This window comes from Dipodomys spectabilis, unplaced genomic scaffold, assembly GCF_019054845.1.
Source record: "Dipodomys spectabilis isolate Male_0828 unplaced genomic scaffold, ASM1905484v1 ptg000297l, whole genome shotgun sequence".
In the NCBI taxonomy this organism is placed as follows: domain Eukaryota; kingdom Metazoa; phylum Chordata; class Mammalia; order Rodentia; family Heteromyidae; genus Dipodomys; species Dipodomys spectabilis.
The window spans coordinates 16,076,775-16,102,141 of NW_024870974.1; the positions used below are offsets into that span (position 1 = coordinate 16,076,775).

At 41.4% G+C, this 25,367-nt stretch overlaps 2 protein-coding genes across 2 annotated transcripts in view; one reads left to right on the plus strand and one right to left on the minus strand.

Annotated features, from left to right (window-relative positions):
• The first annotated feature begins 507 nt into the window (after window positions 1-507).
• Sh3d19 (SH3 domain containing 19) overlaps window positions 508-25,367 on the plus strand; it is a 122,203-nt gene continuing 97,343 nt past the window's right edge. The window contains exon 1 of the mRNA XM_042701762.1: window positions 508-846. Within this exon, the coding sequence (XP_042557696.1) occupies window positions 735-846 (112 nt within the window). The 5' untranslated portion in view covers window positions 508-734. The remainder of the gene's footprint in view (window positions 847-25,367) is intronic.
• On the minus strand, window positions 17,273-24,524 carry Prss48 (serine protease 48). Its single transcript, XM_042701587.1, has 5 exons — window positions 24,467-24,524; window positions 24,159-24,321; window positions 21,854-22,116; window positions 20,998-21,167; window positions 17,273-17,545 (listed from the first exon to the last, which is right to left on the minus strand). Exons 1-5 carry the CDS (start codon window positions 24,522-24,524, stop codon window positions 17,273-17,275), a joined length of 927 nt encoding a protein of 308 aa, XP_042557521.1.

The window sequence follows — 25,367 nt, forward strand, 5'->3', positions numbered from 1 at the left end:
TATTTATCACACGGAGTGCTATCCCGGCTCCAAACATCCTCGGTGCAGTGTGGCACGGCAGAATTTAAAGAGGGAAAGGAAAGGCAAAGAGAAAACGGCTGAGCAGGGGCTGCCTCGACTCCCAGCCAAGTTTGCTGGGAAAGAAGTTCCGCAGCCCCCCGCCGTCGCCCGGTCACCCCAAGTCGGCCTCGGGGCAGGTTCCTCCTCCTTTGTTTTTATCAGGCAAATAGGTTTCCTGTTGGCTCGGGGATCCTGCGAAAGGGCAGGAAGAGGCCAGGCCTGCTCCCCGTCCCCCTCCCTAGCCCGGTTATTTATTTTGCACACGTTGTTCGGGTCCGGGGGGTGTTCCTGGCGGGTGCGGCCTCCGTGGCCGGTTTGTCCCCTCCCCTAGGAGGAGGCGAGGCCGGCCTGCGCCGGCCGGATCGCTCGCCTCCCGGGCCGCCAGTGTGCGGGGCGGGGAGGGGAAGAGGAAAGGGAAGGAGGGCTGGGAGAAAGCCGGGGGAAAGGCCGCCCGCGCGCGCCCGGGAGGCGGGGAGACTGGGCGAGCGGCCCGGCCGCGCAGCTGCTCTCCGCCCGCCGCAGGTGGAGGGCCGCCGGGGTGGTGGATCTCGACCGCGCCGTCACCGCCGCCACCTGGGCTCCGAGCCCGCCTGGCCGCCCCGGGGGCGCAGGCGCGGGGCGCCGGGGACCCGCGGACCCGGGCGGACCCGGGCGCGGGGGGCCGCAGCTCGCCCATGGCCGAGGGCCGGCGGCGGGACGACGAGGAGGAAGAGCTGCGCGAGCGCCGCGAGCTCGGGGGGCCGCGCCGGGCCCGGGGCCGGGCCATCTCCAGCCACTCGGCCGCAGGTGAGAGGCGGGGGGGGACGCAGGTCGGGGGCCGGGGGACGCGGGGGGACCCGAGGCTGGGTGCCCCGGGGTCCCTCAGATCCCGCCCTGCCGGGCCGCAGTACCTTCGCCCGCCGGGAGGGGACCGGCACCTGGAACTCCTGCTAGGGAAAGGCGGGTCAGTGCCTCAGCCATCCTCACCTTCCCCCCGCCCCCCACACTTTGGGGCCCCGGTCAGGAGCTTGCCAGCGGCTGTGTGGTGATTCTGGAGCCGAAACTCCTAAAATTCCTGTGCACGTGAAATCCCAGAGCTGGCGGCTGGGCCCCAGCGGCCTGCGTGATTCCTTATCTCTGGGTGAGTCAGAGGCCAGGAGCCCTCCGGGGAAGTGGGGTGACAACGACCCCACCCAGTGGCATTGCCTGCACCGCCCCAACCAGGTCCACCCACGTGCTCACGGCCGAGTCCGGTCTTGATTCTTTGTCTGTTGAACTTCGGACCTCAGGTTCCCTCCCTCCCTCCCTCCCCCATGGACTGAGCTCACCAGTTTTCGCTGGGACTCCTTTAAGAGTTGTCTTGTGAAAGGAACTTAACATGATTTCAAGAGGTAATTCATTCGGATTGGGGGGATCGTGGTCTGGCCGGTAATTACTTTTCTGATCTTGTGTTTTTGGGGGTACACAAAGGCTGCAGGGATCAAGTGGTTTGGTGCCCAAGTGAACAAGTGACTTAGGGTCCCCCCCCCTTGCTTCTTCCTGGGCCAGTTTTCCAATCCACATAATAGAGAGGAAATTCTTTGGCCTTTGGTTCCAACTGGAGAACCAGAGTTGTCTGAAACCCAGAAAGAAGCAAGAACAAGCCCTGGGGGCTGACAGGCATGGGAGGTGAAGGGGTGAGGTAGGTTGATTTGAAAACGATCATTTGATCATTGGAAGCCTCTGTCAGGTGTTAGAATGAATAACCTACCAAGTGTTGTACTCAAGCGTTGGACAAGGTTTCTATGTGGTCCCTTCATCACTGAGAGAAAGCTGGAAGCTTAAAGAAGAGATGGGGCTGTAGGGAGCGAATAAATGAAGGGGAGAAAAATACCATGGAAGGAAAGAACTAGAGCAGAAAGCATGAAGAAATGGCCAATTGGATGACTTTAGTCGAATCTTGAAGGCCCTCACAGGGGCTTTCATCAAAATAAGGCATTTGACTGTCTCAATGGAAACCAGTAATCTTGATGATGATAGCTTTATCTACTGTAAAACCAGATCTAGTGAAATAATAATTGTTGGATATTTGTAAATATTCCTTCAAGAATAAAATGAAAAAGCTTTGCAAAAATGGACCTTCATTAGATTACAATCAATTCTCAATTTTCAGTAAAAATAGTCCCTTTTACAAGGAACTGAACTTTTGGGAGCTGTGTTAGAATCCAGATGAAATATGATTCAGAAATAAGCTCATCATCCAGTTAAGTGTATTTTTTCCAAGACTGATGGAAATGGCATTTTAGTAACTTTTTACCAGTTCCATAACATCTCAAGGCTGGCAGACACTTTTCAAGGTTCTATGATAATATTTTGCCAAGACATGACGTATACTTTTTGCACTCAGAAAATTGGTGTTTGCAGGTTTCTAACCACTTAAACATCTTTCTTCAGGAAGGGGCAAGGAGCCAGCACTATGGTGGAAGGGTAAATTGTTTTATTTCTTTGGGGACAGATTATTTACTAGCTGGCATCTTGTTACATGTAGTGTCTTCTTAGTGAACGTGCTTTTCAGACACCATTACATTCCTTACCAAGCTTGGGCATTTGTTAGTTCTGCCTGTTGATCTCTTGCAAGCCAGAGTATAAACTTACCCAGAGATTTAACATCTCTTCTACTTCTTTCTAATCTTTCATTTTCCTTTTTTCAACATGTCCTCCTTCCCACATCACTTTATAATTTAAAGATTTCCCTTTTCTCTGATCTCACAGAATTTAACACAGTCAACTCAGTATTTGTGGACTTGAGGGAGCCTGTGAGCCCTTTTCTCTCTTGAGTTGTATAAATGCATCTATTTATTTTTGCAACATGTATACAATAAAAATGTATAAAGCAAAAACTCGTAAGCGCTCTACCACTGAGTTACATATTTAGCCTTTGTTTTATGACTTCTTTTTCTTCTTGCAATGGTGGGGATTAAAACTGGGGCATTGTGTTGCTTGCTGGGCAAACACACTACCATGAAGCTACATCGCCAGTCTTATTTTTATTTTTAAAATTTTTGTAATTGTCTTTTCTGTATAGTTTACCATACACAAAAGTATCCCTATATTATTGCTTAATTTTATTTATTTGACAACTTGACCTAAGTATGTATGTCTTTTATAATGGCATGCTTCTTCTTCTCTTTTTATTTTTTTGAGCAGATCATTATTTTTATTAACCTAGCAGAAAAAAAGGTAATGACTATGAACTGTCTGGAACGAGTTCTTTCGATTTAGAGGCCAAGGCTCCAGACAGATTTCTTTTAGGATTTATTTAGAAAATAAGAGCATTTTTAAAATGAAGTTAAGAAGATTGGATTTTTTCATGATTTCATCATATGCTAATTGTTTTGGTGTTACCTTCATAAAATATGGCTTATTTTTCCACTTTTGCCTTTGTTTGGGTTTTGTTTTGTTTTTGGATTGAAACTAGGGCCTGGCTCTTGCTAAGCATGCACTCTGCCATAAAAACCTGTTTTCCTATTTTTCTTCCTTTTTTTTTTTTTTTAAGGTTATACTGGGATTTGTACTCATGCCTTGCTAAGCCAATATTGTACCACTTAAACCATGCCCCCAACCTGTTTTGATTTAGTTCTTTTCAGATAGGGTCTTGCATTTTTTTACCCAGTGCTGATTTTAGCCTTTGATCTTCCTTCCTGTACCTCCCACATGACTGAGATTACAGGTCTATACCACATACCACGTTTATTGATTGAAGTGAGTTCTTTTTTTTTTTTTTTGCCGAGGCTATTCTTGAACATGATCCTCCCAATATCCACCTCCAAAGAAGCTAAAATCACAGAGGTGTCACCATGCCAGCTTCTGCTGTTAAAGTAATAAAAGTGTCTTTTGTGACACTAGCTGAAGCTTTGCAGAATTGCAGGGCAGTCAAGTGATGAGGGTCAGTTCAGCGAAGACTATTTCTATAGTAATTCATAATTCATGATATTAATTAATGAGCCAATGTAGGAAAGTTAAGTGGGAAGGTTTGCTCGAAAGTTTCATGCCCCCATGCTGAGGTGTCATGAATCTGGTTACAGTATGAAATAATTACTGTTGAGAGTTATTTCAGTAGCAAGATCCTGTTGCTTCACCTCACCTGAGTAGTTATATTATAAAAGGACATAACTACCTGAATTCTTGGGGAATCTTACTATTCCATTGTGTGTCCATCACAAATACGACAGAGCTGGTGTGGGTTCTCAGAAGTTCTCAAGCTTTTTCTATGTACATAAGAATCATCTTGAGCCGGGCGCGGGTGGCTCATACCTGTAATCCTGTCTACTCAGGAGGCTGAAATCTGAAGGATTGAGGTTCAAAGTCCTCCTGGGCAGGAAAGTCCGAGAAACTTATCTCCAATAAACAACCAGAAAACCGGAAGTGGCGCTGTAGCTCAAGTGGTAGAGCGCTAGCCTTGAGCTGAAAAGCTGAGGGACAGCGTTCAGGCCCAGAATTCAAGCCCCACAACCGACAAAAAAAAAGAAAAGAATCATCTTGAAGGGGTTGTATACTCACAAGTTCTTGACTTCCATCCCAAGTCTGTTCTTTCAATTGGTTGAGAATTCAGTTCAGTTGGTTTCCCTGAGAATCTTTGTTTTTCTTCCCAGGTGATATTATTGTTGCTGATACTGAGGGGGATGCTGTCTATATATGTAACTAAGAGAAGTCACACCTTATTAATGGATCTTAAGAAATAGTTCCTCTTAAACTGGGTGCTCTTGGCTCAAGCCTGTAATCCTTACTCCTCAGGAGGCTGAAATCTGAGGATCAAGGCTTGAAACCACCCCTAGCAGGAAAAGTCGAGACTCTTATCTCCAACTAACTGCCAAAAAAACCAGAAGTGGAACTTGGGCTCCAGTGGAGCTCTAGCCTTGAGCAATAAAGCTCAGAGACCAGAGCCCTGAGCTCAAGCCCCATTACAGGCACAAAAGAGAGAGTTTCTCTAGCTAATTTGTCCTTTTGAACAGATCAGATGAAAAAACAATAAGATAAACATGGAGATTTCCACAGACTAGCACAGAAGACTTAGTTTCTATTGTGGGTTTTCTCAGTGGCTTAAAGTATTTCATGGTTGATTTCTGTGGGATGGCCTGTTGAATCAACTTCATTCTTTGTGATTTTTCTTCTTGTGTTTGAGTGTTCATCTCTAGTAAAGTGAGGAGTGATAGCACCACTCCATTAGTGCCAAAGAAGGGAGGCAGGAGGCAGGGAAATAGAAGGTACAGTGACCAGTACTTTCTGGTTATCCTGGGATTGTCCCAGCCTTTCAAACTGAAAGTTCCCTATCGCAGGATTCTCCTGCTTCATGGCTAATCAGGATGTGTAGCCATGCTCACCCAGTACAGCCTGTGAGTGACCCTGAGTTGTAGAGGAAGGGGAAGGGAAGAAGATAAAGTCTACAAATAAGATTGTTTATACTTACACCATTACTTCAAACTGAGTCTCAATTTTGTTTGTTTTTGTTTTTCATCCAATATTAGGTTTATAAAATTCACTTTGGTGCATGTAGCTCTATGTTTTTATGTTTCATTTTCATAGTTTTAGTCTGTCCTTTTTGATTGATTTCTTAGAGTCCTTTATCCAGGATTCTCAACTTTTGTTGGTTATTTCTGTTGCAAATAATCTATCCTGTGACTTTTCATTTTTTTTCAGTTTTTGTAATTTATTTAGATGTGGAAAATTTCTCATTTTAATGTAAATGAACTTATGATTCTTTTCCTTTATAATTTGTGTCTATTCAACTCCCAAGTGAATATGGCCATCCCTACAACAAGGTAAAATAAAATATATAATAAAAATAAAAATTGTCTATCTCTTATGTTGTTTACTAAAAGATATGCAAGTTTCCTAATGGAGAAGTACCACAGCTTTGCTAAGGCTCAAACAGGTTTGAGAAACTCTGAGTGACCTATAGCATTTTATATTGTTTCTGCAAAGGGCAGACATACAAAATCTGATTTAAACACAAAATCTGATACAAAAACCTGATTTAACAATCAAGTGTAGTTGCTTTGCTGGAGTTCATGCTTTTCTTGCAAGTGTCTTAATCCTACCAGACCTCCAAACACTGAGACTAGTTTTTCTTTTCTTTTTTTTGGTGGAGGTCTTGGGACTTGAAAATCAGGACCTGGACATTGTCCCTAAGTTTCTTTTGCTCAAGGCAAGCACAGTACCACTTGAGCTACAGATCTACTGCCTTTTTAAAAAAAAATAGTTTATAGATAATAGCCTCACCTGGGCCACCTGGGCTGGCTTCAAACCATGATCTTCATGTCTTAGCTTTGTGAGTAGCCAGGATTACAGGTATGAGCCACTAGTGCCCAAGCCATTTGGTTATTTTTTAAGCCATATAAATTATTTCAATATGGCTCAGTAGTAATATTTAAAGCTTTTCTATTGTCATAGATGAAAAACTTGTGACATGATAAAGCCATCTTTACAAATCTCTGCAAATCTTTCTTTGTCCTTCCTTCCTCTGTCCCTCTCTACCTCCCTTCTGTCTTTCCCTTCTTACTGTCTTCCTTTGTTCTTTCCCTCCCTTCCTTCTTTGTGTTGGGGATGGAACCCAGAGTCTTGAAGTTAAGTAAGTGCTCTGCCACTGAACCCTTCATCCAGCCCTCATACAACCAATTTTTTTTTTTTTTAAATTTCAATTGTATACTTATATTCTTCTCTTCTCCCCTTTTGACTTTTTTGACTGTTCATCCAGGCCTTGTATAACTTCACTGGTATAGTACATTCTGAGGATAACACATCCATCCTGGGTAATTTCAGCTCTACAACATCCACCTGAGCCTTAGTATGGTTTTTGTTTTTGTTGTTGTTGTTGTTGTTGTTGTTTTTGGTCTGTCGTGGGGCTTGAACTCTGGGCCTGGGCGCTGTCCCTCAGCTCTTAAGCTCAAGGCGAGCACTCTACTGCTTGAGCCACTGCACCACATCGGTTTTCTGAGTGGTTTATTGACGATAAGAGTCTCAGGACTTTCCTGCCTGAGCTGGCTTTGAACCATGATTATCAGATCTCAGCCTCCTGAGTAGCTAGGATTATAGGCGTGAGCCACTGGCGCCTGGCTCTGAGCCTTAGTTTTGCCTCTCTGTCTCTTTTGTCTGTTTGTCTGTCTGTCTGTCTGTCTGTCTGTTTCTCTTTTGGTGTGCTGGGGACAAACCTAAGGCTTTGCATTTGGTAGCCAATTTCTCTCCCACTGAACCATATGTGCAGACACCATATTCCCTTACTTTTCTTGTGCGATAGGTTAAAGCATTCTACATTATATTTATCTGTCGTTTCTTCTCAGGCTTGTCTTGGCTATGACAGTTTCTCACATTTTTCTTGTGTCTGATGGCTTTGACAGTTTTGAGGAATCTTGGTGAGACATTTTATATATGATCCTTCCATTGAGATTTGTCTGATGTGTTGTAAAGGTCAGACTGGCTGTGGGTGTTTGGGAGGTGAAGTGGTATTGTCATCCTGTATCAGAGGAATGTATTAATAGCATGACTTAAACCTCCTGATGTTGACCTTCATCTCTTGGCATTGGTAGTGATTGTCAGGTTTTTCTACTTCAAACTCACTTTTTTATCCTCCCCCTCCATACTGTGCACAGCCCACACATGAAGGGTAAGGAGTTCATCTTTCAGGAAATGGTATCAGTGTCTCCATTAAAAAAAAAAAATTCATTGGCATGGGGGAGACTGTTTATGTACTTATTTACAGCACTAGGGTTATAACTGCTTGCACTTGCTAAGCAGATGTTCTACTGCTCGAGCCACAGCCCAGCCCTTTTTGCTTTAGGTTCTTTCTTACGTGGTCTCTACTTTTGAGCTTTTTCCTGGGGTTAGCCTTAGGCAGTGATCCTCCTATCTATGCCACCCAGACCTAGAGTCCTAGCTCTAGTATCTGCACAAAACCAAACCAAAACAGACAAACATCCTTAGGCTGAGGTTGTAGCTCAGAAGGAGAGCCCATGCTTAGCACATATGAGACTCTGAATTTCATCCCTAGCACCAAACCCAAAACACAAATGGCAAAAGCTATAAGAACCAGTTGTTCGGGCTGGGAAGGTGGCTCAGCGGCAGAGTGCTTGCCTTGCAATGCATGAGGCCCTGGGTTCGATTCCTCAGCACCACATAAGCAAAAAGAAAAAAGCCGGAAGTGGTGCTGTGGCTCAAGTGGTAGAGCGCTAGCCTTGAGCTGAAGAGCTGAGGGACAGCGCCCAGGCTCAGAGTTCAGGCCCCACAACCGGACCAAAAAAAAGAACCAGTTGTTCACTGTTCTAGTGTTTTAATTTTGTTCAGTGTTTTTAAAATCCTGTTTTTCCCTGAGATGAGTTACAGTAATTATCATAGCAAATATTGTTCTGTTCATAAAAGAAATGATTGATAAACTATTTGAAGAGGTGACATAAGGAAAGGAGTTTATAATTGTTTCCTCTGAAGATTTTTTTTTTTGTTGTTGCAAATAATGGCTAAAATATCATTTGCTCTCATTTGGTCTTATGGTAGTCACTTGTTTTCACAAAAGCTACAACTATTTGCAAGGCAAATCCTCATTTAGAACCAAACTGTTGAATACCCTGTAACACAACTGAAACCTACCTCATTATTTCTGCTGTATTTTTCATGTGCATTTAAACTTCATCTTGTGACCCAACAGAACCCATTGTAGTAGACTCGATTCAAGGAGGCACAAATTCTAAATGCTCAATAACCACTGTATGACCTTGATTTAATATCTCACATTCTTCATTGCTATATGAAGGATTTTTAAATCCAGGCCTCAGCGTCATACCTGTATGAAGTTCTATTGGAACATGATTATCTTCATTCACTTGCTTATTACCTGGGTCCCTTTTTTTGTGGCTCCTTTGCCTTTCATCTGCAGAGTTGAGTAGTTGCACTCAAATTCATGTGGCTACAAACCTAAAATACTATCTAGCAGTTTACAAACTCTGCTAACTCCTAACAACCAAAATTCACTTCAGTGTTTGAAATTTTTAGAGTTGGGATAGGTGAGCCAACTATTATTTTTCCCAGTCAGATTGCTTTGTAGTAAATCACCAGATTTACACTACCTTGTACATCACTTTTTGTTCAGTCCTCGTACTTTTCATATTTTGCAATTAATTTTGTGATCACAAATAACTTCTAGAGCACAGTGTCTTATCCAACTGAGGTACTGTAGCTCAGCCTCACCCGGGGTGCTTTTCTGGGATCTGAGCCTAAAAGGCAGAAGTCCCTAGCCAGGGAAAAGAGCAATGGGGGAAAAATACCAGCATTGAAAACTTCTATTCAAAGTCACTTTTTTCACTTTCTACTCACATTTCTTGGCTAATGTGATAATAATGGTGCAGAGAAGTGTCAGCCTTCTGCAGGAGACCCTGCAGGTTACCTCCTGGTCCCTAGAGTAGGTGGTTGATCCTCTCACAGAGAGTAACTGGTGAATCAGCTGCAGCCACAGCATCTTTGCCACCATTCCTCAAAGGTTTGAGGAAGTTAGAGAGTCTTGGCAGAAATCTGTGGATGATCTTCTTGCTTCCTTATAGATAGTAACTTAGCAGGTTCTGAACCACTCCCTCCACCTTCCCCCCCCCAAAAAAGTAGTTTGTAGTACCTTTCCTAGAGATTTTTCATGTGAGCTCTCTTACTTTAGAATTTTAAAAATAGCTTCACTGAGCTCCTAGGGGAATAGGAAATTTCTCCTAAAATCCAAATACTTGTCTTTGAAGATGCTCCAGTGATTTTTAATTTGTCAAGGCCAAAATGTTTTCATTATTTAAAATTCATTGACACAAAATTTCTTTGATCAACCAACTGTTGCCCCTTCTTTTTATCTAGCCTAAGAATGTGGAATTTTTAACAAAATCAACCAACTCAGAAGCTTTGCACTTGCTGCTATCACAGCTTACCATTATAAGTAACTAATTTTTACAAAACCAGCTTAATTTAAAAAATAGCAGGCACTGTTTAATTTTAACATTTAAAATAGCATCTATGGCCTCTAGAGTATAGAAAGGGTCACAGAGAGAAAAGCTACGGTTCTATGGGGATTTGAACTCTGTATGTTAGATGTTTCCGTGATATTTTGATTTTCTTTTAATAAGCAGAATTTGGGAAACATTTTTTTTAAGTGAAAAGTGATTTGATTTTCTTTCCTTAAAGAAGCCAAAATCGTATCAGCATTAAAAGGGCTGTTTTATGATTACCAGTGGGAATTCTGTGAATATAGAAATTCTTAAATATCTTGGAAATGATAAGAAAAATGGTTGTAGATGCACATAAGTGCTTCTTAGGGGGTGTGGTATTAGAGGATATTCAAAAGACAGCCATAATTCAAAGATTCTTCTTATTTCTGAACTCTTGCTTTCTCTTCTGAAATGCAGGCTACCACTTTAATATCTACTCGAATAGCAAATAGATACCCCAAATCTACTATGTCTGTTATTAGTAGTTTCCTATTGCGGTCATTGCACATTACAGATTTAGTGGCTTAACCTAACATGAATTTTTCCAGTAGTTCTGGAGGTCAAGTCTGAAATCACTTTCACTGAGCTGAAGTGAACCTGTTGGCTGGGTTCTCTCCCATCTGTAGGCCCTGCAGGAGAATCCGTGATTTGCCCTTTTTAGCTTCTAGAAGCCAGCTGCATTCTTTGGCTCATGGCCCCTGGCTCCATCTTCAAATTTAACATCTTGGCTCCTCCCTTCTTCTCCATCATTCCATCTTCAGCATTTCTCATGAACGTCTCTAATATCCTGTCCTACTCTTTTAAGAAGTCTGTGACTAAGTAGGTCACAAAATGGTTCAGGATAATTTCTCATCTCAAGATAATTTTCATCTTAGGAGTAGACCTCCTTTCACTATGTATGGTAACATGTTCACATATTTTGGAGGTTAGGATTTGGCTGTACTTGATCAGTAGCCTGGCAAATCCATCATTCCTGCCTTCTTTTAAAGATATAACTGTTAAGGAGCCAGTAATCTAGGGATTGTTCTTGATCTCATTCTCTTATTTTCCCCATCATTCTCTCTGTCATCATAGCACTCCAGTCATCACATCTAAATCTGATCAAAATGTTATCTTGCTGCTACTAGCTCTCTGTAGATTTCTCCTCATCTCATGAATCTGTTTTTCACATTTTGGTGCTTTGGGTACTTGTTCTACCCTATTCCTTAAACTCAGAGTTAATACAAGTTAATACAGAGTTAATACAAGTCTTTGTGGCCTAAGTATGATGAGTAATACACACAAAGTGCTGTACAACTAGATCCCAGTGACTTCATTCCAACACCTGAATATGAATGAAATTTGGGTTAGTTGAGGGTAATTATCCTGAAAGGCAAATAGAATTTCCATCGAAGATTTCAATCTCTTTTATTTTTCTGACAGTGAAGCATTTCCTCTTAATTATTGGCAACAGAATAAATGTAATCTGGTCTCTGGTTTTGTTTTTCTGTTTTTAAAGTTTTTATTGTAAAGGTGATCTACAGAGGGCTCACAGTTACATGATTCAGGTAGTGAGTACTTTTCCTTTTGAACCCTCATTCTCTCCCAGTTTTTTCCCTTCTGGCTTCCCTCCACCCTGATCTCGGTTTTGAATGACTCTTTCCTCTTTTCCCTTTCATGAAAAAGGAGCACGTTTAACAAGTCCTTTATGCTTAAAAGGTTTAAAAAGTTCATGTTTAAAAAGTTCTTTGGCAGCTGGTTTCCAGTGTGTAAATGAATATCTTAGATTTGGTAGGAAGAGTGGTAGCTTAAGAGTAAAATTAAGTGTCTGAAAAGAGGAAGGACCCGCTGCTGAAATAATGTCAACATCTTGCTTCCACACATTACATTCTGACTCTTTCTCTTTTTTTTTTTTGTCTGTTTTGGGACTTGAACTCAGGGCCTGGGTGCTGTCCCTGAGCTTCTTTGTGTTCAAGGCTAGCATTCTACCACTTGAGCCAAGCACTTCTGGTTTTTGAGTGTTTTTGTTTTTTTTTTTTTATTATTGTAGGTAAGAGTCTCATGGGGACTTTTCTGCTCAGGCTGGCAGAATATTTATTGGATTTTCAGTAGCTTTGTTAAAATTTCATCATACTTAAATTTTTACATGATATGTGCAAATAAAAATGGCACAAATGAACAAAAGATATATTCCAGATATACTTCATAAATTAAAATTGATTTTTCAAGAAATGCTATGTGGAGCCCTCCAAGAGGAGTGTAAAGATGTCTCTGTTTACTTCTTCTCCATTCAGTCACTTGTAATGTCCACAACTAAATTACTTGTGAGAAAGTACTTGACATTATTTGTGAATACAAATGTCTATTGATTTTTTTCCATCCAGTAATGTATGAGTGGGTGCTGTACCTCACCCTTTGAAGTAAGCTTTCCATTTTGTGTCTTAGTTATTGAAACAGAAAGTGGATCAAGCTATTTTGAGCCTATTTTTGAAATACAATCCCAAGTCTTGCTTAGAAAATCTTTAGAGCCCTAAATATATGATAGACAAGTCAATATTTAAGTTAAGGAGATAAGCCTTCCTGCTCATTTTTAAACAGTTGTTTTCATTGAGACTATGGTTTTAATGAGATGTAATTTACATGCCATGTAATTTGCCCCTTCCCTGTTTTTGTTTGTTTTGTTTTGTTTTTCAGTGCTGGGGATGGGGGGACCTAGGGCTTCACTCATAGTAGGCAGGTGCTCTACCATTGAGCTACACATTGTCAGCTCCAGTTTTGAAAAACATTTCCTGTAGTGCTCAGGTATTGTTTGTTTGATTTTTTTTTTTTTCCCCTAGGCAGTAGACAGCTAAGTGCATTGAGTTGTTGCAAAGGGAGGAGTCCAGGAGCAGAGGACAGACAAAACAAGGCTGAGGTGAAAGTGGGAAACTGCTCTGGATAAGAAAGAAAATCAAACAACACGGTGGGCAGGTGTGGTGAAAATCAAACAACAGGTGGGCAAAATGGTGAATTACAAAGTAAGCTTGAGTAAGTACTTTTTTCAGATTATTTTGGTAAATAGGGCCTTACTACAAGGACAGTGTAAAGAAGAGTAGATTAGGACAGAAAACAGCCAATGGCCTTGTGGAAATGCCCTGATGTCAGGATCCAGCAGCCCTCTGGAGTTGTGCTCAGTGCTGTCTCTGTCTCTGCTGTGATCCTCTTCTCTGCTCTCCTGGCCCACCCTTGTCTCTCTCTGCAGCTCTCTCTTCTCACTACCTCTCCTTTTCCTGCTTTGCTCCCCCAGCATTGAGCCACATTCACCGCTGCTCTTCCTCATGTATCCCTATCATGCTCCCACCCCTAAACCTGTGGATTCCTGTTCTCTCAACCTGCAAGTCTGTCTGTCTCTTTGTCTCTGTCTCTCTGTCTCTTACAAGTAGACTCTGACACTTGTTATCCTTATCTGCTTCTTCAGTTTTATTTTTCTCTATTGAACTTTATTGTACATGACACTATAGTGTGCGTTTCTTTCGCCTTGTTTTGTTCTGTGATGTGGAGAATCTAACCCAGGGCCTCACAAGGCAAGTGTTCTACTACTGAGCTACATCACCAACCCTGCATTCTTTTGTATTGTTTTTCTCCTTTCCCTCCCTGGAATATAAACTCCTTGAAGTCAGGCTTGGTATGTTATATGTACTGCTGGAGCCTTAGAATGGTGTCCATTTCATGGTAGCCTCTAACACCGATCAGTACCTTAGCATACCTAGTGATGTCCTCAGTGGAGGAGTCCATTGTGTCGTCCAGTGCTGAGGGCAACTCTTGGGTGAGATTCCAGATTAACCCCCCAGTACTCCCTTACAGATTAACCTGCTAAGTCAGGTTCCATCTCTGCTGCATCTAACCAGTAGTGTCCAGAACAATAAGAGTCTGTGGCCCTTGTCTTCTCCTGGGAGCCTAGTGCCTCTAAACCGTCCAAGGTTCAACTCCTGGCTCACAGAATGTTCAGATCCTATCTTGTGGACCACTTGCTTCCCTTTTTGAGCTAAGCTTCTAAAGGGAACATCTACTAAGAAGTAGGATTTTGGCTTTCTTTTTTTCTTTTTTTTTGGGGGGGGTCTGGTCTTGGGGCCTGAACTCTGGGCCTGGGCACTGTCCCTCAGCTCTTCAACTCAAGGCTGGCGCTCTACCATTTGAGCCACAGCGCCACTTCTGGCTTTTTTCTTTTTGCTTATGTGGTGCTGAGGAATCGAACCCAGGGCCTCATGCATGCAAGGCAAGCGCTCTACCACTGAGCCATCTTCCCAGCCCTGGATTTTGGCTTTCTTGCTCTTCTTTGTGCCCTCTGCTCTCTGGCCCTGCCTTATATTCCTGTGTGTTTTCTATTTGTCCTCTGGTTGTTGATTATACTTTGACATTTCTTCTGATTTCCTTTCTTGCCCCTCCTGTCTCTCTTCTCTCTCAGCTACTATTTTGCTCCACAGCTCAAAGCTCTTTCTCATGCAATGACTGCTTAGCTTGAGTTCTTGCCAGCCGGAAAGCTTTCAGCCTCCTGCTTGATATAATCTTTTCTCTCCTTTGTTCCTTGTAGCTGGAGAGGAGTGAGGAAGAGAACTGCACTGGAATGTTTTTTCCTCCTTCATCCTTTAATTACTATCTTGCATGAAACACTATAGTAAGTTCTGGACTACCTCCATAAATAAAATGCTCAGGTTCCAAACATAAATTTGGGAACACAAATAAGTTATTTGAGTCTTTAACATTTATTTGGTGTATATATATATACATATATATATATATACATATAGATATATATATTTATTGAAGCTGTATAGAATGGTGGATAAAAGCAAAAATTCTTTTGTCTCATGACCCTTATATTTTGGTAAGGCAGACTTATGTTAATTATACATCTACATAAATGGTTGATACCGTATTGTATCTATGTTGAGTTGTATAAAGGAGGATACCTAAGTACTCTGAGAATATACATTAGGGACGTGAGGGATGGCTCTGAGTTGAAGACGGAACTGAAGGCACAATAAGGATGAACTTGGCCAGGCCTGAAGTGGACAGGGCGTGGAAGATACAGGTTCCTACTGCTGAGGGGCCAGAGCATCAAAGCAGTTTAGGCAGAAAGCACAAGGTGTGGAGTGATGGTAAATGTAGAGATAGACTGGAGCCAATCTCTATGGGGTTTTGTGGATCTTATGAAAGATTTTGGATAGTTTTGAAGTGCTATGTGCAAGGGGAAAGAAGTAGAAAAGTATACAACATCCTTTTAGTTTTAAATCATTGGTAGAAGTGCTGTGAAGAGTAACTGGAATAGGGTGTAGAGGTAAGATGGAGGAAAAACTTGGGGAAGCATTTTAGAGACTAGAGGCAGTCTAGATACAAAGTGACATTAAAGATTAGCAAAGATGTCAGGCACCAGTGACTTAGGCCTGTAATCCTAGCTTCTCAGGAGGCTGAGATCTGAGGATCGATGTTCAAAGTCAGCCTGGACTAGAAAGTCTGTGAGACTCTTATCTCCAATTAATCACCAGAAAACCAGAAGTGGCCCTATGGCTCAAGTGGTAAAACACTTGCCTTGAGTTGAAGAGCTGAGGGACAGCACCTAGGCCCAGAGTTCAAGCCCCACAACTGAAAAAAAGAAAAACAAAGATGAGCGTAGATTTTAAGTTTCCAAACCTACTTTTGCTTCCATGGATGTCCTTCCTTTCCTTTTCTTCTTTCTTTCTTTTTTTCATCAGTACTAGCGTTTTAACTTAGGACTCTGGCCACCACCCCCTTTTTGTGAGGCAAGACCTCGCCATGGAGCCCAGGTTGGCATTGATCTCAGTGTTTTTCCTGCCTCAGCCACCTGAGTGCTGCAATTACAGACATGTACCACCCCACCAGGCTTCTATCTTCACTTCTTAGTAAATGTATTTATTTGTCCAAAAATTGTTTCTGAAGAGTCATCTTACTGTAAAAGACTCAATTGCAAAAAATAAGATAAATGAGAAATAAAAGATGACTTAAGAGGGTATGAATGGAATGATATGGAAAATCCAGGAGAGGATAATGATTGTAGACAAGTTAAAAACTTAGCTCTGGGCTTCTGGCAGAAGAGAACAGAATAGGTCATATGATTTTGTTGTTGTTGTTGTGTTATTGTTGTTGTTTGTCAGGCCTAGGGCTTGAACTCAGGGCCTGGGCACGGTCCCTGAGCTTTGGTGTTCAAGGTTAATGGGCTATCACATAAGCCACAGCACCATTTCTGGCTTTTTTTAACTGTATTTTTTTTTTGTCTTTTCTTTTTTGGTACTGGGGATCGAACCCAGGACGTTGCACTTGCTAGGCAAGCGCTTTGCTATTGAGCTACATCCCAGCCCTCTGGCTTTTTCTGAGTAGTTTATTAGAGACAGGAATCTCACAGACTTTCCTTCCTGGGCTGGCTTCAAACCATGATCCTCAGCTCTCAGCCTCCTGAGTAGCTAGGACTATAGGCTTGAGACACCAGCCCCTGTGATTATTTTTAAAAAGAAAGCAAGGCTTACAATCTACTCCTTGGTTATAGAAGTGACATTAAACAACCAGAATAGGTCAAGATTGCTGACATTCACCACCTTATCTCTGGAGATCATAACATTAGTTGTTATCAATGGCAGTCAGTTAGGAAGAGAACAAGGTCTTAGTACGTACCCCAAACAGGCCTCAAATTTATGACAGTACTGCCTCAGCCTTCTTGAGTGCTGGAACTATAGGTATGTACCACTATGTCTGGCATTCATCTATTTTAGTAGTAGGTTGCTATAGTAGTTTATGAACTGAACTGCATTTCTTTTTAGACCCTTTGTTATAGTTTGAGGGCCAGAAGAGGATTGGAAGGGAACATAGGATGGCAGCAGAGATGACAAATATAAACTGAGTAAGAAGCCTATGATATCCCCTATGGGTATATAATGAAGACCGTTAGTTCCTGGAGGACAATTTTTTTATGAAACCATAGATACTTTTGCCTGGCTGATTTCTCCAGTAGTTATGTAATTTGTACAACAAATATATATTCATAGAGGGCATCCCCTCTCCCTCCTAAAACACATTAGCGAGACAAAGAATACCATGCACAAATGTGATATTGCTTAGTTTATTCACATTCCAACATCAGAAACACAGAACAATGAACCTTAATCATTTCAAATTATAAAGGAAGTCATGCAGGATTTCCGGTGACTCTTGTGAGCTCCCTGCCTCCTGGGATTTACTCTCTTGGCCTTCCAGCCCTCTTTTCATTTCATCTATGTCACCTACTCTCCAGGTATGTTAGGCCCAAAGGCCCAGAAAGGCCCCAGGAGAGCCAGAGAGAGTAGTATCATAGGGAACAGGAAGTCATATGAGCCAGGATCATTGGCTCCCAAGACTTCAGCTCTTGAGGCAGTGTCATTAATCCATTTTTGATAGTAGATCACACTGGTATAGACCCCAGGAAGCCTTTGACCACATTGCACTCCCCAGCTGACCACTCCTATTTGAATCCAAATGCCACCAATATGACAGGACAGCGGCCCTCCAGAGTCACCCTAAGGAAGAGGGAAATGTGATGAGTTGGTGGAAAGCGTATGGAAAGGAGTATTCATAGTGGGGAATGTTCTTCAGCACAGGCCTTGAGACCTCAGGAGCTATGGCACTCTGAGGGATGTGGATGTTGTACTCTAGTCTTGGGAGGAGGCCACAGGAATTCTAGAGCCAAAATATTTGAAATTGGCAAAGGTCTTAGCAAAATATCTTAGTCATTTCAAAACATTCAGCTACATGATAAAGCAGAATCAAATGAGTGTGATCAATTTTCATACATCAAGTCTTTCATTCACAAAATGAAATAATCATTTGAATGAACTGCTCTTGTTTTCTGTTCTTAGGGTCTTACTGCCTTTTTATGTTCAAATAATCATTTAAAATAAAATAAGTGATAGTAGTTGATAGTATGGCTTTCAATTTCATTCTTTTTTTATAACAGCTTTATAACATTCATATACCATATTATATGTGTAACTTTATTATTATAAAATTCATATGCCATAAAATTTGCACTTATGATGCACACATGGCTTTGAATATATTTATAGTATTACGCAGTATCACCATGTTCATTATGAACATTTCCCTTCCATACCTCATTTTTTTCCCAATCCTCCCAGCTCTAGACAGACTGGTGATCTACTATCTACCTTTTATGAATTTGCTTATTGTGGACATTATATATAAACAAAATCATATATTATAATTTTGTATATCATATAATATTATATAATACTATAATAATATAATAAATCATATAATATTATAATTTCATATTAGCTTTGAATACTTTTTTTCAAGATTTATCTGTTATACTCCAATATTCTATTCCTTTTCATGGCTGAATAATATTCCATTATATTGTTATACTACATTCTGTTTGCCCATTCGTTAGCTGATGTATATTTGAAATTTGTCCACCTTTTGGCTATTACAAATCATGTTGCTGTGAACATTTACGTGCAATTTTTTTTCAGCACTGGGGATCAAACTTAGATTAAATGGTTCCTTAGTTGTTCAGAGGAGTTACATCATTAGAATCCTTGCCTAAGTATACCATCCTTTGGTCAATTTGTTGTATATATAAGCATATAACCCTGAATTGAATGTCTTTCTTATGTCAGAACCAAACTGTCTTTATTACTGTTGCTTTGTAGTAAGTTTTGACGTCAAAAAGTATGGCTCTACCAAGTTTGTTGTTCTCATTCACTTGAATTTCCATAGAAATTTTAGGATAACCCAAGTGTGTATGGTCTCTGTGCTCTCAAGAAGAGGTTGTAGCCTGCTATTCTTAGGACTCTGTTTTTAAAGTTTTACATGAGAGTAACTTCTCTCAGATACTGCAGATAACAGTTATAAATTGTGGACAGAATATAAAAGCCAATTCTCTGGAGATAGTGGAGAGTTGCCAGAAGTGGCAGAAGCTAGAGTTAACTCTTTTTTTTTTTTTTTTTTTTGACAAAATGGTTTTTCCCTAACATAGTTTCAGTTATTATCCTATGGGGTGGCTGCAGCTGAAACTTAAACCCATAGTCCTAAAGGCTTATGAAGCAAGATAAAGCTCCCAGCTACTGTAGTAGTTTGAAAGTGAAGGGAAAAATACCAGAAAGGAAAAAGCCACATGAAGGAAGCCCCAGTGTGTAAACTCTATTCTAATGGCTGGGTGACCCTGAACTACGTGCAAGATGGGTAGGGTGCCAGGCCACACAGCTCAGACTAAAGGGACGGCTGCTGCCTCTCAGGTTGGAGTGTGGGGTCAGCCAAGCTAATGGTCTGTTCTTTACAGGAATCCATCTTCCCAACATCCCATCACTGACAACATCCAGGATAGGATCCGAAATTACTAGATGTTAAAGCAAATAAACAACAACACAAAGACACAGAGAGAGGTTTCCTAAGATCAATTGGCAGTTGTTATTTGGGAGGAAAGGCAATAAGTGGAAAATACTGCTATTATAACTCTGGTTTTAGAATTACCAAGTAAAGATCTCTAAGCAGCTATTCTAAGTGTGATCAATACATGTGGAGGGAAGTATGCAAATAATATACAGATATTCAGAGCTCTTAGGAGAGATCTAGAAAAATGTGTGTATGCACACATCCGTGTGTGTGTGTGTGTGTGTGTGTGTGTGTGTGTGTGTGTGTCCATGCATGTATGTATGAGAGAGAATAAAACCAAATGGTCATTCTAGAACTAAAAAAAATTACCTGAAATTTAAAATTTTCACAAGGTGCACTTACATAATTCTACAGTGTAAATGGCAGCAAAAAGGGATAGTGGTCTTCAATGCAGATTAAAATGGTTGGAAGAGCAGAGTGAAAGTATTAAAAATAAAATGGACTTGTCTATAAATATCAAATGGCATATCTTATATAATTTACATATGAAGGGGAAAAGAGGGAAAATGAGGCAGAGGAATGTTTGAAGAAATCATGTCTGAAATGTTCCCAAGTTTTGTGAAATTCATAAAAGAATATATTTTGAAAAACAGTCAGGTATGGTGGTATATACCTATAATTCCAACATTGATGTAGAAGGATATCAAGTTCAAACTAGCTTGAGTTAGACATTAAAACTTGATCTCAACTGGAAGGGGAGACATGGTTCAAAAAGAATTTTAGGTCTGGGAAGGTGGCTTGCCTCACATGCATGAGGCCTTGGGATCAATTCCTCAACACCACATAAACAGAAAAAGCCAGAAGTGGCCCTGTGGCTCAAAAGGTAGAGCACGAGCCTTGAGCTGAAGAGCTGAGGAACAGCACCTAGGCCTAGAGTTTCAAGCCCCATGACCACCCCCCCCCCCCAAAAAAAAAAGAATTGTATTCATTATTCATTACCTGATTCATGTCACTGTAACCCCTCTGTATATCAACTCTACAATAGCAATTAAAAAAAAAAAACTATCTCAAGACAACAAAATTAAAAAAAAAAAAGCCAGGTACCAGTGGTTCACACCTATAATCCTAGCTACTCAGGAGGCTGAGATCTGAGGATTGTGGTTTAAAGCCAGCCCTGGCAGGAGAGTTCATGAGACTCTTATCTCCTATTAAGCATCAAAAGGCCAGATGTAGAGCTGTGGCTCAAGTAGTACAGTGCTAGCCTTGCACACAAAAGTTCAGGGTCAGCGCCCAAGCCCTGAGTTCAAACCCTAGGACCAGCACACAAAAAGTTTTAAAAAGTTGGCAATTATGGTTTAATTTTAATATATTTATGAAGACTTACCAGGTTTAGAAAAGTTTAATGATTTATTATTACTGGTCTAGATCAATAATCTTAACCTTGAAGAAATTAAATTGATATATTAACTGATAGGTTATTGATTTGTCCAGGGTAACACAAGAATCATGGTTAGCTCCCAATTTGTTGTTATTTAGGGATAGGGAAACTAGGATCCAAATTAAGATCTCTTAAAGACAAAGTTCCAAAAACAAAGTCTCAAGCTCAAACACTAACCTTACAACTATCCTTCTTGTTTATAATATCACCAGCACAAATCATGTCTTCCTTGATGACTGACTCCAATGCCGGCAGAAAGACGCCGATTGGATTATAGAGTTGTTCACACTCCTGGCGGGTAAAGACAGGTACTTCAGCTTCCTGCAGGGTACGAGGGTAATTATCACCTGTAGATGAAGACAGGAAAGAGATGTAGAACAGCCTGGAAAGCTAGGCACCACTAAGTCAGAATGTGTAGAAGTCTCTCAACAGAAACCATAAGGCAGATTTCAGTTACTTCCCAATCATGTTAACTTATGGAAGGATTTTTAGTACAATGAAATAGAAAGTTGTGGAGAATTTTCAATTATTTGTTGGAGGATTTTTCTGTTGTATCATTATTCTGAACAAAGATTGTTATTCTAAATAAAGATTATGCATCTGGTTGAGTAAAGATGTGAGTATTCTAAAGTCTTTCAAAACTTTTCCATTTTCTTGCTTGCAAGTCAATTCCTGTTTTATCTCTACTTTATCCAATGGAAATAGTTGACACAACACATTGGAAATGAATCAAATTGACTTAGACTCTCTCCAAACTTTATGTCAAGCTCTAAGCCAGAGAGAAGGAATTAAGTATTTAAATTGTTAGTATCTGCTCTAACCGCCGCAGTTAAGACTCCAGACAGGATATAAGACTACATAACCATGTAAATGTCAGAAGAGCTTTTTTTTTATTTGTAAATAATACCATTATGTGGATCTGATTTTGTTGAAGAACATTTGCTAGAGTAAGGGCATACCTAGAATGTGAATGCTGTGGAATAGGAACACCAGGATGATGTAGGAAACAACCTCTGTCTCTGCCCATTCTCACCTGCATTCTCCTTAACTAGTCCCCATCCAGTCACCCAACAAGAAGCTGGGATCTTCAGCCGCTTTGAGGTACTGGGCAGGCAGATGGGTAGGATGTCCGCAGAGAAGGTGACTTGGGAGGACAGTCTGAGCAAGGCAATGTCTGCGTTTGAGCCATCGTATTTGGGATGGATGACGATTCGGGACACATAGTATACCTTGCCTTTATTTGAGGCGTCTGCTTTAAGGGATCCCAGCCAAACACTGTATGAATAAGCTGAGGTCCTATGGAAAAAAGAGGGAATAAAAATGCAGCAGGCTGATAGTCTACATTGGGTAGGAGAGCTGTCTCTATATCACAATGAACACAGCAAGAAAGGATAGCGTACTGGGAGTTAATCGGGGCCCAGCTGATCTTGGGCTAGGGTTAGTTTGATTCCTTCTCTCTATTGCTTGACTGCTCTTCTGTTGGTCTCCAATTACATGCTCATAGCTAGAATTATGTTTTATGTTTTCTCCCCAATTCTCTCCCTGGTAAACCACCACCTGTATGCTTAATAGTCATTATTCCTCATTGTCAGTTTTGATTTCTGTCCTGAGTACTAGATCTTTATTTCTAAATAAAACTTTAAAGCAAATTGTAATGGGGGCTGGGAAGGTGACTCAGTGGTAGAGTGCTTGCCTTGCATGCATGAGGCCCTGGGTTCGATTCTTCAGCACCACATAAACAGAAAAAGCTGGAAGTGGCGCTGTGGCTCAAGCAGTAGAGCGCTCACCTTGAGCTGAAGAGCTGAGGGACAGCGCCTAGGCCCAGAGTTCAGGTCCACAACCGGCAAAAAAAAAAAAAACAAATTGTAATGGGTTACAGTTAAAATAACTTAAAATGCCAGGTAATTTGATAAGCTGTATAAAATAAATGAAGAAGTTCTGCTGGGTGTGGTAGTACACACCTGTTAGGCAAGACTCTTCCCAAAAAAAAAAAAAAAAGTGGGTGCCTAGCATGAGTGAGACCTGAATTTATTTCCCAGTATTGCAAAAACAAAAATTCACCTTATTCTGAGGCAGTCTCTTTCAGCTGTTTAGCCCTTACTCATTTCCCTGGTATTTTCAAGAAACATTATATATTTATGTTTCTTAACCCCCCCCTCTCTTTTTAGAGTATTCTTAAATGGAAGGAGAAGACTAAGTTATGTATCACAGCTTACCCCCAACCCCCTCTTTCATTTTTTTATCCATCTTCTTCCCCAGTGTTGTCATAAGTTTCTGTTAGCACAGGATTTATGTGCACGTCCCCGTGGCTGAGCAAACATCATATCTGGTCTCGTGATTACATTTCTTGTAAAACCTTTTGCTTCTCCTAGAGTTAATAATGGCATCTCACTTTGCTCTCTTAATTTTCTATGTACCCATGAGTGATTCATCATTTTTTCCACAAACTCTGTCCAAACTGTAAATCTCACATCCAAGCCTGCCATGCATTCTATTAAGACTGCCTTTATTAGTGTCCTCTGCCCTCTGGTTCTATCAAGGCTGCCATCATTCGGGCACTACCCTTATCTTTTATGATCTTCTTGGGAATTCTGTCTGGATCTCATCTTTCTCTTTTTATTTTCCCTTCATATTGGTGAAACACATGAGCCTATGACTTCCCCAGAAAGTGTGCTTGAGAGGTAACATTTTGGCTGCTTTGCATGTTTGGAAATAGATCCATATTAATTGGTATTTTATATATGGGGAGAATTTTAGGCTGTTTGCCCTCAGCATTTTGATGTTGTTACTTCATTCTCTTTGAGCATTCACTGTGGTTGTTGAAAAGCCCTGCTGTTTTGACTTCTGTCCACGTTAGTTATCAATTATTACATAATACATTACGGCAAGGCCTAGTGGCTCAGAAAAACTGACATGTATGTCACTGGGTTCCTAACTCCAGGTGGGTTCAGGTATCACAAGTTTTCTTGGGGGAGAACTGAATTCCAGACTCCGGTTTATTGCTTTAGGTCTTAAGCAGAGTCATTTCCTGGAAAGACAAGTTCTAGTGTGATGGGGTCTCTCCTCATGGCTGCTTGTTCTAAAGGCAACTTCTTGAATATAATGGCTCTGTGAGAGGGCCATGTTTATAACACCCCCCTCCAAAGAAAACAAAAAGCTAAGACAACCCGTCTGCTCATATTTAGGAAGTGATTTGATTAAAAGTTAGAAAATTTCTACTACAATGACTGTCCTCTACCAAGGTGAGGACAGTCCACTCATTTACATGGTTCGTTTGTGAAACCATTCCAACAGTTAAAGAAAAGCTGGCTGTCCACATGATAGCAGCTAGAACTCACTTTGGTAGGCAGTGTGCAGCGGTCAGTATCCAGTTCTTACTGATGAGGGATCCTCCGCAGATGGGGGCCCTGTCCAAATGAAGGCTGACTTGCCAAGGCCAGCGTCTGATAGCAGCATCCTGGCCACCGATGATGCGGCTTGAAAATACAGGTTGTCCACACACTAGAGTAAGAAGTGAAAGAGAACTGCGGAGATCTGGTCCCCATCCTTTCATCCCCAGACCTTACCCCTTCCAAGGATCTAAGCCCTCCCTGGAGTCCATGCTCGCCCCATCTGAGTTCAAACCCAGCCTGTGGAGACCACTCACCTGATTGTAAGTCTTTCTTTTTGGGAACAGAACAGAGGGAAAACCCTAAGGAAGACATGTTATTAGTGCTTAAGACATCTTGTATCTATATTCACTGAATTCAGGTATTTCCAGTTGTAAACAAAGCAATGCTCTGAAATGCTTTTTTTTTTTTTTTGCCAGTCCTGGGCTTGAACTCAGGGCCTGGGCACTGTCCCTGAGCTTCTTTTGGTCAAGGCTAGCACTCTACCACTTAAGCCACAACACCACTTCCAGTTTTTTTCTCTTTATGTGGTACTGAGGACTCAAACCTAGGGCTTCATGCATGCTTGGCAAGCACTCTACCACTAAACCACCTTCCCAGCCCTGCTTTTGAGATTTATAAGCTGGTTCCTTTTGTACTGTTTAACTAAATTGGCACTTTGCAGCATTTATGTATCATTCTCTGGTGCGGTTCAAATTCTTTTAAGTCTCTAAGGACCAGAAAAAATAACAACATGCTTATGCTAGAAGCTGCTCCTATTCCATCCTCTTGAAATGTCATTTTCCTGGATCCTCTTAGCTGACTTAGTGTTTTGGGTTTTTGTAATATGGGATATGGAACCCAGGGCCTAGCACCTGCAAGCAAGCTCTCTACCACGCAGCTGCCTCCCCAGCAGCCTCTCCAAGACCTGGCTCAAACGGCTCCTTCCTGAGGCTGTCTTTGACCACCTTATTTTAAACTGCGACTCACCTCTTCCCCCTGGACTTGAGCTGTTCCTGTCCTCCTACAGCTTTTCCTAGTGACTTCTCACATGCTTTCTACTTTACTGACTCCCGGTCCCATGAAGACAGGGATCTTAGTGTGTGTACTGCCCGTGTCCAGCACAGAGCATCCCAGCGGCGCCTGGCCTACAGTAACCGCTCAGGACTGGCCCCCTCC

What these genes read in the sequence shown, in the direction of transcription:
- Prss48 (XM_042701587.1), bottom strand. Translation starts at nt 24,524, where the DNA reads ATGTCTTCCTTAGGGTTTTCCCTCTGTTCTGTTCCCAAAAAGAAAGAC. An exon ending in GCTGCACACTGCCTACCAAA is followed by an intron (nt 22,117 to 24,158) that starts GTGAGTTCTAGC and finishes TTTTTTCCATAG; the next exon opens with GACCTCAGCTTATTCATACA. An exon ending in ACTAGTTAAGGAGAATGCAG is followed by an intron (nt 21,168 to 21,853) that starts GTGAGAATGGGC and finishes CTTCATCTACAG; the next exon opens with GTGATAATTACCCTCGTACC.